The sequence below is a fragment of the Chaetura pelagica genome, unplaced genomic scaffold (assembly GCF_000747805.2).
Source record: "Chaetura pelagica isolate M959 unplaced genomic scaffold, ChaPel_1.0 scaffold103, whole genome shotgun sequence".
NCBI lineage: Eukaryota > Metazoa > Chordata > Aves > Apodiformes > Apodidae > Chaetura > Chaetura pelagica.
The window spans coordinates 1288845-1303068 of record NW_009953004.1 but is presented as its reverse complement, the minus strand read 5'-3'; the positions used below and the strand labels follow the sequence as shown (position 1 = coordinate 1303068).

General features: G+C 36.4%; 1 protein-coding gene across 1 annotated transcript in view; it reads left to right on the top strand.

Annotated features, from left to right (window-relative positions):
- Positions 1-14224, top strand: part of LOC104387815 (connector enhancer of kinase suppressor of ras 2-like) — a 192501-nt gene that overhangs the window by 132815 nt on the left and 45462 nt on the right. The window contains 4 exon segments of the mRNA XM_009996606.1: positions 2852-2985; positions 3555-3760; positions 8387-8473; positions 9619-10127. Coding sequence (XP_009994908.1) covers positions 2852-2985; positions 3555-3760; positions 8387-8473; positions 9619-10127 — 936 coding nt within the window.

Below are 14224 nucleotides of genomic sequence, written 5' to 3'. Positions count from 1 at the left end.
TACAGCAGCTTGCTGTGGCTGGAAGAAGCAGCATTGCCTCCCTGCCTCATTATCTCACACTGTCAAAACTACCCCTTTGTCATGGAGCATGGCAGACCTTTGACATTTCAGCAGAAATCTGCTTCTATTTGACATCTCTCCTGCAGTCTCAGTTTTTGGTAGGAACGCTGGCAAAACCTCTATTTTCCACATACTGATTCATTGAAAAACCTGTTTATATGAAAAAGAAAACAAACAAAACAACAATTGTGAATGTCACAGCTGCAATGGATGTAGTGGAAACTGACTCACTGTAAAAAGATTGAATTCAAAATGTTGCTATTAAGGGAAAGGTTTTTGAGTATGTTGGTAACTCTGCCTGTTTATCTTTAATAACTGTATAACATTTTGTAATGAGATGATGCACCTTCATAACATGGAAGTTTCACAGAGTTGCTTTGTTTGGATCACGTGATACATGAATGTGTGTCTGAGCATTTTTTTAATTAAAGAAATTAAGCAAACCACTCAAGCCTATCCAGGCAAATTTCCTACCTGCCTGGCACTTCCTAAATCTTTCATTTCTAAAAGTTTCTAAACCCTACACAGCTACTTCACTTAAGGTATTTGTGCAATTCTTGCAGCTCAGGAGTGTTGCCACTGGGGTTTAGTGCCATCTTTCCTGTCTCTGGGGAGAGAGGATTGGGGATTGGGACACCCAGAGGAGACTCAGAACTCTCCTGATTTTTCTGTTATAAGGGTGCAAGAATAACATTCTGCTCTCCAGCAAGAGAGTATCTACTTGTGAACTTCATCTGAAGGCTCTGGAGGCAGCAAAACAGGAACTACATTTGCACCAGAGCTTCCATAGAGACCCTTTCTTTACATTAGTCCATTAAGGACTCATTTACAAGCAGCACTAGTTTTGGAAGTTTAGTCAGTTTGAAAACAATGTGCAGGGTGTATATGGTATGGTATTGTATTTGCCATGGCCAAACATGCCAACCTTGGTCATGGTAACTAGACAAGTGAAAGTGAACCATAAAGTGACACCAAAGCATGCTTTATGTGTCATTCTCACTAGTAAATGTTTCTGCTATATCAGGGATTAGTGAAGTCAGGGATTTAATACAAATATAAATAATTTTGGAAGATAAAAAGAGTGTTGCCATTGTTACTACTTAACTGTAGGCTTTGTAATAAGCTGTGGAAAACCAACTTTAGAACTTCTTCAGCACCTTTAGTCTTTAAGTCACAGAGGTAAGCTCAACATGAGGACCTGGATACATTTCAGGACACCGTTTTTTGTTTTTCCTCTTTCCTACAGTTATCACCTGTACCTAGTATTATTTATTATTGCCATTAATGACTTGGAACTAGGATGATTAAATTTCAAGATTATATTTCCTGGACAGCTGACATAACAGCTTGATGCTGCTGGAAGGCAGTGATCTCACTTCCTTCCCTCTCCCTGTTCTTGGCTGCAGAATGTCTTTGTTTTTGTTTGACTTTGGCATTTTTTAAATTCTCTAGATCAGTTTAATTCGTTGAATTGCTAGGAAGGCTTCTGGGTTTGCTTATTTGTTTTTCTGGAGTTTTCTACCACCAGTGGTTCTGACTGTTGGCTACCAGTGTTGTTTTCATGGCCAGCTTAGAGTGTGGACTTGCAAGAGAGAGTGCAGTCTGTATTCTGAAGTCAGTTGTATTTCTGTAGATATATTTCTTCAATGGTCTTGAAGGTCTTTTCCAACCCAAATGATTCTATGATTCTAATTGGCTCTCACAGAACAGAGACTGTCAGAGGCTATTGTCAGACTATCAGAAATATCAGAGAATACAATCAGCATAGGAACTTGGAGAGATGTTGTCTTGTACAAAAGAGAAAATCCGTAGCATTATGAGAACAGTGCCTGTAGAGCTAAGAAAGGAAAACACCAAGCTGGTGTATGCTGTTTCTTGTATACCACCCAGGTTATTTCACAGCTCATAGTTTGAGTGCTGCACCTTAATAGAACTGCTCTGATGTATTCTGAAGTTATGTTCTGCATTTACTTTATGATCTCACTGAGAAACATCTTGAGCAAGGAGAGACTTGTAACACCTCAGACAAAGAAAATGCAGCAAGTAAAGAAGTTGTGTTCCCTTCTCTTAAATGTCTGGTACTAGAGGAGCTGGTGCACACTTAGTTACTTTTCATCATAATGCCTCTTGGTTTTTTATTGACTTCTATTCATTTGAATTTCATTGTCTCCTCTTGCTCTGAGGACAAAAATTATTATTTACCCATTAAAAAATGTATCTATTTGAAGTCTCAATAAAAGTGCAGATCCACAGGACTCAAACCACCAGCCTTCACCAGCTCCCTGCATCTTGTCCTGCTTTTCTGTGCAGGATGCAGAGGGGTCATATGCTTGTTGCTTTGAACAGCACTTTAAAAATAGGTACAATATTTAATTATCCCCAATATTTGCAAAACACACTCAGAATTACAGCAAAGCATTTTGTTTCTGAAACAGTTTGCTTTTTTTCTGTTGGACTAGCGTGAATTTCTGATGAGTGTTGAATTTACCATTTGTCTTTAATTTTTCTTCTGGTGTGTCAGCATTACTTAATAATTTTATAGATAATTATCTGTTCTCATTTAAAATTTTAACATGAAACACATACCTAAGGTGGCACTTTTGAGAAATCCTCTATAAAAAAGGTGTTTTCCTGGGGATTTTATTCACCTGTGCATGTATTTGCGCACAGTTAATGATTCATTTGTACACACACAAGATTCCTAAGATGATGAATGTGGACTTTATTGTTACTTGTAGCACAGAAAACATTAATTTAGTCTTCGTGTGCTTTTTTCCCCTTTTCTTTCCAGCCTGTAATTCCAACCAGTCCAACAAGCAGCTCTACAACACCCACAAATACAATGGGCATATCCTCAAAAATGGACAGCTCTGCACTCCAGGATGTTTTCATTCTGTCTCCTATGTCAGGACTTTATGGCCCCAGGTATTTACATCATAGTAAAACTAAACTTTTGAAAAATTACATTTTACACTTTAATTTCACTAGATTAATAAAACCAGACCAAAAGCCCCACAATAAAACTAAATGGTTAGTAAAATTAAGAGCCAGAAATACACTAAGCAGCACATCATGATTTTGAGAGACTTAACTTTCTCTGAGCTAGAGACAAGGTGAGCAAAACCAATAAAGCATTTAAAGACATGTTTAATCCTTTAGTTTTATTGACTTTTATGTGACTGCTTGTATCTTATTCTAAGGCATGCATTTCTGCAAGGGAAACCCTCACCTTCTCATGTTATACCAATCCTTTCTGCTCCCTTTCAAATACTAGACTACTCCGGAATAACTCTGTCTTACAGTTACAATGGAACCTAATGATGATTTTATTCATTTGTATTTGTTGAATTTGAATCACTTTCATGGAAGTTCTCATATATAACATTTAAACTACAGGACTTTTTATTTGCAGTGTTTGGGAAAGACAATTGTACACTTCAGCTTTATCAGAAAATGGTTAATTTCTCAAATATCTTCTGGCCTACTGTTTTTAGGGATGAAATTGGAATCATGTCTTGTGACGACATCAGCAAATTTGGAAAGTCTGGAATGAAAGGCTCAGAGTCTCCAAGCTATTTTCTGGAGCATGAAAGTGGGAAATACTACACATTAATTGAAGGTGAAGGCCACCCTGTGGGCTCTGACTATGAGAGGAGCAGAGCTACGGGAGTGAGGAGGAGAGAAAAAACACCCACTCACGGTAGGCTGGAGTGCCTTTGCATGTCTGAATTGATGGGCCTGACAAATGGTGCTGCAACACCCCCAACTACCTATCATTCTTTATTAGATCATGACCTGTAGGCTCTGAGTACTGGACAAAAGTTTTTGTGAAATAATAGTATAATTGCAAGCTAACATTCAGGATCAAGAGTGTGGAAGTTAGTGAAAGGTTTCTTCTACAGTGTGTAATTAAAATTTCCAATGATACTTAAGTCCATATCATTTGGGTAGTTACCATCTTCAATTACTCATTTTCATTCCCAAGCTCAAGGAGATTATTCTAGTTGCAGTGTTCTGGGCTGGTAAACCTCAATGGAAAGCCTGAAAAGACTTACTTGTGGTATGAAAACATCTGTAAGATGTAAGGCCCTCCAAGATTCACTGGTGTATTAAATGGAGTAGTGTCAGAACACATGGGTAGTACCCTACAATGCACTTCTCAATACTAGAAATATTCTTAAAAATCCTAGAATGGGGACTGCTTAAATATGTAAGATGCTTTAAAACAATAGTAAACTGTGGTTCTATATAGAAATTTCTTGTTTATGTAAATCCATATGAGTGTGCAGGTATAGAAACATATGTGCTTGTACATGAGTATATGTAGAAGTGGTGTTGCTGAAAATGAATTGGCAAATTTTTAATTGGTTTTTTTTAATCTGCTAAAAACTGATTTGTTTGGTGCACTTTAGAAGAGTACTACTGAAATACAGCAGTGTATTCTCCACATATTTCAGTGGTTTTATTCTTAAGGCAGTAAGTTATTTTTGTTAGGTCTACACAGTTATGAAAAAAGATTTTTAAAAAAAACTGTCATTATATCTTATTTTGACAATGGCATTATTTCTGAGCCTCAGAAAGCAATGGGTCCTCCTGATCATAGCATTCTGTATGGGTAGGTTCTACCTTTATAAATATATATATATACACACACACACATATATGAGATGCCATCAATAAGTACTTCATTCACTTACACTGTGACTTTTTTTCTTTCTCTCATTTTGTTAGAAAAAGTTCCTACATTTTTTTGTCTTTGATACCTAGAAAAGGGAGAACCTCTCCCAAGCTTTACTCTTTACTACAGAGTAGAAAAGAACAGTGAAGAGCACAGACAATAAAAAAATGCTGCAGCTCAATGGAGATAATACCAGAGGCAGTTATAGTGCAAGATCCAATAACAGCTGAAATGAAAAAGAATTGGGGGGAAAAAGACACATTTTTAAGCACTCCAGGCACTGATGCTGTTGGTCTGCCAGGGAACTGGTTGGTTTCTGATGCAGAATTTGATATCATGGATGTTTTTCAATATAGTTTCCCATGCTGCTTTCAGTTCTTTGTACTTAAGAGACAAAGCTCTTAGATTCTCTTCCCTGCTCTCAGAGTGAAACATTCTTACCACCATAAATGTTAGAATTCTGAGAGAAAGTCTGCTGGCCCCAGATGCCAAGACAGATTTTGGTAGTTAAGATGTACAAACATTTTCCTCTCTTAATAAATGCTTGCTGAGGTTTTCTTACTGTAGGTGAGATATTTATGGCACAGTTTACATCATTTACCTTAGTTAAGGTTCCAACGAAGGACATGCAGCTTTCCAAGAGTTGTTCTGGTGTTGACATTTGTCATTCTGATAGTTTGAAAGGAATGTTAGTTTATGCTAATCAAGTAAATGGATGAAATCCTGATTTTATCCTGATTTTGTGTTTTGTTGACTACAGCTATGGTAAAAAATGGCAAAAGATCAACTGTAGAAAGGACAAGATTGTGTATATATATCACTACCTTTCTAGAATAGGGAAATTTTAATAAGCCCTTGTTACCTGTAGCGTATTTTTAGTAACTTCTGTAGTCTTAGAGTTGGTGCTTGAAAAAGTTGTAACACCCAAGAGTAGAACTCCATCTTAAGACTTTTAATGCTCAGTCTTTACCTCTCTGTTAAGTGACATCATTTTATAATAAAATTAGAATGAAAGATAGATCTTAACTGTGATTAAAATTGGAGCCAGATGGATGTATTTGGCTTGCTTTCATAAATTGATGCTGCATGATGACTTAAAATGTTGGGCTCTGTGCCTGAGCCCAGTGATAGGCAAGAACTGTCTTGTTTATGATGGACAGTTCTGATTTTCTCTGACTTTGAAAATCTAGAAGGAATTTTATTTTAAAGTCTCAGGAATATGCCCTTGTTTCAAAAACAATTTTTAAGCCAGACATTTTTCTAAACTACAGGTTTTAAACCCAAATTTTTGTAGAATGTTTCCTATTTTTTTATTTAAATCTGTACCTCTGAACCATCAGAGTGATGATATGGCCTTTGGTGGAAAGACAGGATTGATGGTAGAGCAAGTAACATGTATCTAAGGCTGGAACCAGGTAGCCATGGGCAAAGTAAAGAAAATAAAACCTCGGAGCTCTTTCATGGTTGAGCACATGCTCTCATGATTGCTAGGACCCACATAAACCACAATTCATAAATTCTTACCATGGATTTACCAGAACTAAAGTGATTACTACAAACCAATCTCTGTTGCAGCTGGTAGGTAGAAGGATACTCAGGCAGTGTTGATAATATATGCAAAATCCAAGGAGGCAAATAACAAATCCATTTTCTCAAACCATTTCAGAAGATTAAGCTTGTATTTATCATTGCTGCAGTGCTTTTTTTTTTCTTAACCAGGAGTTAAACACTAGCACCAGTCTGATTCTTACATGCTGTTTAGAGTTCTTGTGGCAATGCATATCAAATCTCTTCTGCTATACTTGTACACAATAATTTTCTGCTCCCCAGAAAAATACAGAAGTTGCCATATTTTAAAACAGTTTATAGCTTCCATTTCTTTGGGAAAGAACTTGGAAAAAACCTAAGCAGTATGCAAAGTCATTAGTTCCTTTGTTTGGCTTCTGTGTTTCCTGTCCTAAATTTCTATTTTAAATTTTTTCACAGCGAGAGTGGTCAGACACTGGAACAGGCTGCCCAGGGAGGTGGTGGAGTCACCATCCCTGGATGAGTTGAAGGGTCATTTGGATGTGGTGTTGGTGGATCTGGTTTAGGGGAGAGCTTTGTAGAGCAGGGATGATGGTTGGGCTGGGTGATCCCAAGGGGCTTCTCCAACCTGAATAGTTCTATGATTCTAAGTCAATTCTATGGTGGCGTCTGGCATTTTTGTTACAAATCTCTTTAGAGCTTCAGACCTTTCTTCCCTTTGCATAAATACTGCCATGTTTTATTCTTTTGATCCTCACTTACTATGTGAATTCTTATTTACAGATTTTTGGTTCTTAATGTATAATCTTGTTTCTCCTTCTTTTTCATAGTACTGACTATTCCATTTGTTTGATTTATTGGAGTTTTTTTTCTTAATTAATATTGTTCTTCTAAGACCAAATTTAATATTAGGAGCTGAATAATACATTTGTAGTTTAAAATTAGTTTAAACTATTAGAAGGAAACTATGTATGTTTTACAACAGTTAGTTATGCACTGCCTTTTATGATATATGTTATCCCTTCAGTTGTAAGATAGTCATGTTGTCCAGAAGCTTATCTGTTTTATATACCCATTTGTTTTTAAATCAGCCTAAGATTTTAGTAGCAAAAAAACCCCCTGTATTTCGGAAGAATGCTGAATAAAAAAACTTCATTAGCATGCAAATAATTTACAGACAATACCCTGTCACTCTAACCAACCTAGGGAAATTGATAAAGAAACTCTTGCTCATATGTAAAATCTACAATAATCCTAGAAAGAGAACAGTAGCAAAGTCCTTTCAAAAAGTTTTCTTGAGTGCTAAAGACAGATAGTTCAGTCAGCTGGTGAGTGGAAAAAGGAGTCTTCGGCTTTACGGGTCAGACAGACTTTAACCCATCATCTGGAGGGTGTGTTTCTGTGTTTTGTGATGGTAATGAACACTGACAAGGCAAAAGTGCTAATGTCTTGCAGTCAGGTTTGTAGTATTCCTCATTTAATGGCCTGCTTTCCATGTTCTACCCATACCATAGCAGGGAATGACCAGCACTATCTTAGAACCAGAGTGCCATGAAATCATATTAATTAAAACCCTAATGCCTGATGCTTCGTTTTTGTTGTTACCAAACTGTGCTCTGTGTTTTATTTTTAAGGCACTTGAAATTAATGTTCCTTGAAATGAGATTCCCCTCATTACTCACCGTGTGATTTTCCAGGTCAAAGAGGTTTCACTGTTTAACTGATACATATGTAATGTTTTATCTGCATTAATACCATTTCTAGTCTTACTAAGCATATTAGTCCATTAAAAATTCCTTTCTTTTTTCCATCTATTTAATGAGTGAGCAAGTTTTTTACAAAACAGAGTTTTAAAACAAATTTGCATTCTGCCTTACACTTACAAGTCATTTCACCCAAGTCAGTGGTACTTCCCTCCAAATCCATATGATGAAGAGCAGCACCCAGCATAGATGATGTTTCATTGATCCTGAAGTCTACAATGTATAACGTAGAGGTACTGACCAAAAGGATTGCTCTGAAGGGTCATGTCATGCCTGTAATCTCTAGGCATTACTTACTCCACAGTCTTCTATTTTAAGTCTTCAAAAATTACATTGGTTTATCTTGAATTATTTCCAGGAGATTTGAGGCCTGTTTCTATGCCTACTGAGTACAGCTGGATAGGGGAGTCAAAAGAACAGAACATGTACAAGAGGGGAAGCAGAGGTGAGTATTTTTTATTTCTCTGCTGTTCTCCATGGGGGTTTTTTTGTTACTTCAGAAACATGAAGGTATCACAGGAAACAAATCTATTTTGCTTGACTGCCACAGAGAAGGTAAAATATCTGGGGGTTTTGTTTTCTGAAAATTAAAAATTTTGTTTCTGTAGGAGGGATTTACTCTATCTAAATCTAGTAGGGAAAAAAGTAAGCATCACAGGAAGAAAAAATTATAGGATTCAGATATATGTTAATAACAATCAGTTCTTAATCTTCACAGTTCTAGAAAACAGTAAGTGATGATATAGATGGAAGGTAATGTCCTTTGAGACACATTTTGATTTGTATGAATGAACATTTGAAACTGGAATCAGCAATGTTACTGGTACTGCTCAGAGCAGCAATACTATCATAAAAGTATCTATTGATTCCCATTGGAACGAACTTGGAAGAAGATCAGTGGTAACAAATTCTTTTTTTCCTATTTTTCCTCAGCTAAAAAGCATTTACATAATCCAAAAGGATATCTGCAAATAGGCAAATATGTATATTGTTATACCAAATGTTAAAGATTCTTAAATAGTTACTAATATGTCAGAATCTTTTAGGCACAGTGTGGGTAGCTGAGTTCAAGTTGTCTGCTTACAATGTGACAAAATTGAATGATACTCTGAAAAATTAATACAGGAATTTAAACCTTTTTCAGTTATCTTCCATTCCAAAATAAAATAGATTTCATTTAAGGCGCCTTTTCTGATTTGTTCCAAATATTTTGGCTTATGTTTACTCTGTGTTTCACTGTTACAGTCAGATTCCATTCCTCTGACTTGTTGCCTTACCAGTTCCCATTTTGAAATTGTGCCCAAGCATGCTGCACACATCCTTAAGACCATTATTCCAAGTTGTCAGGTTCCTTGAAGTCACAATCTTTGTCTCTGGAATGGTCCCAGAGATGCTTCCTGCTTCATACAATTTACAGACTGCTCTATGTATGCTCCCTTTCACCTCAGGTGGCAGGTGGTGTCAGCACATGTGGTACCCAGTCCAGTGCAAGCCCTGACAATTCCCTCGGCTCTCACATGACTTTCCAATCTAACAGCACCAAGGGCTGACCTTTGACATTTCACTAAAACCTTTTGGCTGTATCTGTAGCTTGTCACACAAGCCATATGACATGGGCTACCTTCATACTGCCCATTATGCATGGACCTGGGTGTTCACCACCACCTAATCTGTGCCAACTACTTGGTTTGCTCTTGAATGGAACCTTGTTACAAATAACTTTGCAGAGGAGAGAGCTTCAGATGCAGTGGGGAATTAGCCAAGCTGACAATACAAGTGTAGCCAAAATGGTTCTCTGTTTCCTCTTACTAATGTTTCTTTTTCCTTTTTTCCCTCCAACAACTGACTCTGAGAATTCCCTCCTGCGGTACCTGAGTGATGACAAGATACTGGTTATCCAAGAAGAGCCTTTGACACAAAAAGACAGCAAAAGGGACACAGGTCGTAGGTCAAGAAAAAAGGGCAAAAATACAAGCAGTCCAAACTACCCTATTAGTCCACCTGTGTTGACATCTACTGTGAATGTTAGGCTTGAACCTGGACAGCAAGATGTCTTGAATTTCTCACTAGCAGAAAACAACACAGTTCCACTTTATCACGTAAGTACATTTGCAAAACCTTCTTACATGAAGCACATGGAAAGCACTAAAATGTTTTCCTTTTAGGACTAATACAGGTTTAAAGGCATATTCTTCTACCTTGTGTTTTAATGTGTGTTTTTTTTATAGTCCAAGAAAGTTGTTTAATGTCAGTATCATGATAGCTTTCACCTAAGAATGGTCTAGACAGAGCTGAAAAATGCAAGGCAAGGACCATTTTATATCAGATGCTTTCAGTAAAATACTGCTCTTGATTACTTAGTCTCACTGAGTTGAGTTAGATTTGACCATATTAATTTTTCAAAGGTTGACAAGGATACTATACTCAGCCTCTGATCACAGTTAATTATAAATTAGTTTATGCTTTTACATTTCCACTTCAGTCATTATCGCTTGTAAAAAAAGACAAGCTTAATGGAATTACTGTTTGTTTAAACTGCAATACCATGGCCACAGTCTAGTCATGTGAATGTGTTCATATGGGTAAGATAGGAAATACTTTGGACTGAAAAACAATGGAAAGGATATGATTAATTGGATGAAGGGCTGCCCAGTTTCATGGCTGCCACCATGAAAAAGCACTAGGTTCTCATGACTGTTGGCTAGTGTAGAGCTTCCCTGTGCTGATTTGGATGTCCTGCAGTCATCAATAGCCTTTCAGAGATCAGTGTGCTGTTCATGCTTTGTGTGTGCATATTGCCTTTTATAGAGGCATTCTTCAGTTCTGCTCAGGGTCCTGCCATTTGGAAGCAGACTGATCAGTTCTCATGACAGAGAGTAGTAGCTTACAAGTCTTCTGTGCTCAATAGTCAGTATCTTCAGGGTAGTTGTTTGCTGAAAAAAAAAAAAAAAGCCTATTTCCTCCCCACATTTGGTATGGAAGCATTCAAAGGTGTATTTATTTTATACTTGTGGTGAATTTCCTCCTAGAAACACACAAGTGAAAAAGAAAAACTTGCAGCAAGTTTCTTCAGGCTTCTTTGCATTCGAGGTTCTGATTGGGTTTCTCTCAGCAAAATCCTGGGAGATGCCCATGTTGGCACCAGGTCTGAGAGGGGTCACCTGATGGGTGAAATACAGTCCGTGGTTCATCTCGGTTGCTGAAAGCTGTCAGCATTTGATAGTCTGAACATCAGATACTTTTCCTCTGTCTTCAGGAAATTTAAGTTTCCCTTTCCTACTCTGCTCGAAGTTAATCTTTTTGGAAAGGTGGAAGGTCTTTTCCCCGAACATGAGAGAAAGCCAAGCAGTTTATAAATCCCATGATTGTTTATCAGGAGGTGTTTATTCTGTCTGAAGAGATACTACCTTGAATGATTTCCATACCATGATATGAGCTTTGTGTTCTATAGAGCAGTTTGTAAAAACAAAAAAACAAGCTGCACATTATAGAGATATTTTATCTTAAATGTCTGCAATGTTGTAACAGACTTTTCTGCTTGTAAGTCACAGTGAGTAGGAGCAGTTCTTCATTCTGTGCCTTTTCTTTTCTATGAAAAGACATGCAATTATTTGAAGCAGATATGATAAGTGAGTAATAGGAGATTGTGTGAGAACATAATATATATGAAAAAAAAAAAACCCTAATGGCATAATATGTCAATTATAAAGTGTCTGAAGGAAATGAAGGAAGATGGAAAGAAGGTGGAATCCTGGGAGGAGAAAAACTTACATGTAGTTGTTGATCTACCCAAAAGGTCAGTGCAGTACCTGTTTCATAAACTCTGTTATAATATGCAGTTATTCCAGAGGAGGATGCATGTAAAATGATTATTCATGCACTGACAGAGTGGTATGAATTCTTTTATCACCATAAAATCAGAATATCTCAGGCACTTAGTCAACTCCCTTATAAATATACAAGAGGAATCGAGTCTAGAAATATACAAGAGTTGTTGACACAGGTTTTATGGGTTCTTGCCAGTACAAAATCATTCAGATTAACAACAACTTTCCATTTTAAATACTGAAAGAATTCCGAAAAGTGAAGCAAAAAATCGTTTGGCATATCTATCCTGAAAGATAGCTACCTGGAGTGAAAATGCTAAATATCAAAAACATTTAATGGCATGTGGATATCTGAAAGGAGGTGAAAAATTATAGCAGTCTTCCTAGACAGAAATTTATGTTTAGGTACATAATCTCCTTTTCTTACTATCTCAAGGTATTTTCATAAGCATTTTGATATATTTACTTATTTGATAATGAGGTTTTATTCCAACAAGAATTTATTCTACAACAAGACTAAGGTTAATTGAAAGAGGATATTTCTAAACTTAACCCAATAATCATAAAACAGATTTTGCCCCTTATTTAAAATAAATAAATACATTTTAAAATATTTGCCTGAGATCAGCTCTTCTGGTCTGTGAATTTTTTTTCTCAGCTGTCAGGAGGCAGATGACAAATCTAGTTTCATTTTTTGATGATGTTGTTGGTTTGTTTTTTTGTTATGGAAGCCAAAACTGCAGAACTGTTAGAATCAGATTTCCATGAATTCCTCTACACTTAACACACACCCAGAACAACTTTTGGATGTAGATCAAAATTCTGACCCAGAAAAGTGCTTTGGAAAATGAAATTATAATGTTAAATAGGATCTAATAATCTTTAGTAAAGGGAAGGTGATAGTGCCTTGTAAGCGAATGAGTATGGCATGGATGGAAGGAGAAATCAAGATCTGCAGTGTCATTTAGCCATTGCTTTATTTTCTAAGCCCTTGTATAAATACATTTAAAAAAAGAAAGACACCACTACTTCAAATTACCAGACACAGAAGAAGATTTGCGAAATTGGTAATTGCATAGATTCACCACTAGATTAATGCTTTGGATGGAATGTTGATTTGGAACCTAAAATTAAACAATTAGACTGATTTCAGAAGTTGGTGTGAGGATGCAGATTTACTATATGAAATGGATATTTAGGTAATGCAATATTGGCAGTATGCCCAGGATATGAACTGATGCAGAAATCTGTGTTGCAATTAACCATTACTGTCAAGAAACACTGGCCCTTTCAGGATATATTTATAACTCTAATTTAATCAATACGCCATTCTGTGACGCATGTGACACAATCCAAGGAAGAGTCAATTATAATTAACAGGGCTGTTATAATTAATTATTAATCAATAGAGTATTTCTTAGAACATGACTTCCTATGTTTACTAATGCCTTACTTCTGAAGTGACATTGTTTACCAGATTAAGGCTAAAGAGTGAGGCATATGTAAATATCACAGAAGTATATCCATTATAACATGGCTGAAATGCACTATTGGAACAGACTCTGGGCTTAAAGAATAGAGTTAAAATCTGAATATGTTCTCATGTTGTGTTACCAGAGTTTATTCTGAAGAAAATTAACTTATCAAGTAGAACTACTGCACAGTAGATCAGATATACGTGAGAAATTTTCATTTGTCATTTTTCCCCAAAAAACAAAACCAAAAAGTCTTGAAGGGAGAATACTCTCCATGCTCAAACTGATGTCCAGGCTTCTAAAACACTCGAGCTAACTGTACACTTCCTGCTGCTCAGTTTCATTTTGCACCATGGGAACCTGCTTCTGTCTCAAAGAAATACTGAACTTCTTATTCCAGACCCGGTCTGAAAGTCCACATGGTGGTCACCTTGGTGGTTTTACTGCCTCAGATTTGTACTCTGATTTGAAGCTCTGAAATTTAATTTGCTAGTTACTACATTAAATTCTCAAATAAGATCATGATCTGTCATCTGGTTTTACTTGGTGGTAAATGTTCTGGGTCTGTTATCTACAAAGTGATTGGATAGTTTGTTTTGTAGTATCATAGATTAATAAGTTTTATTATAAACTATTGAATCTTCTAATTTTTTTGTGTGTGAATTAGAATTCAGTGTGTTGAAGAGACTTAATTTTTAATGAATTCTAAGATTGATTCTTTCATTTCAATATTCCCTACATAGTAAAATAGAAATAATGGCTGCTTTAGGGTAGTCGTTGAGAATATTATAGCAGTAGTCACTTCTTATTTTAAAGATAATTTGAAGCATTATGGTCACTTAGGGTTACTCATTGTTTCGCAGCACTTGCTTCCTTTTTATTTCCTTCCTGCTG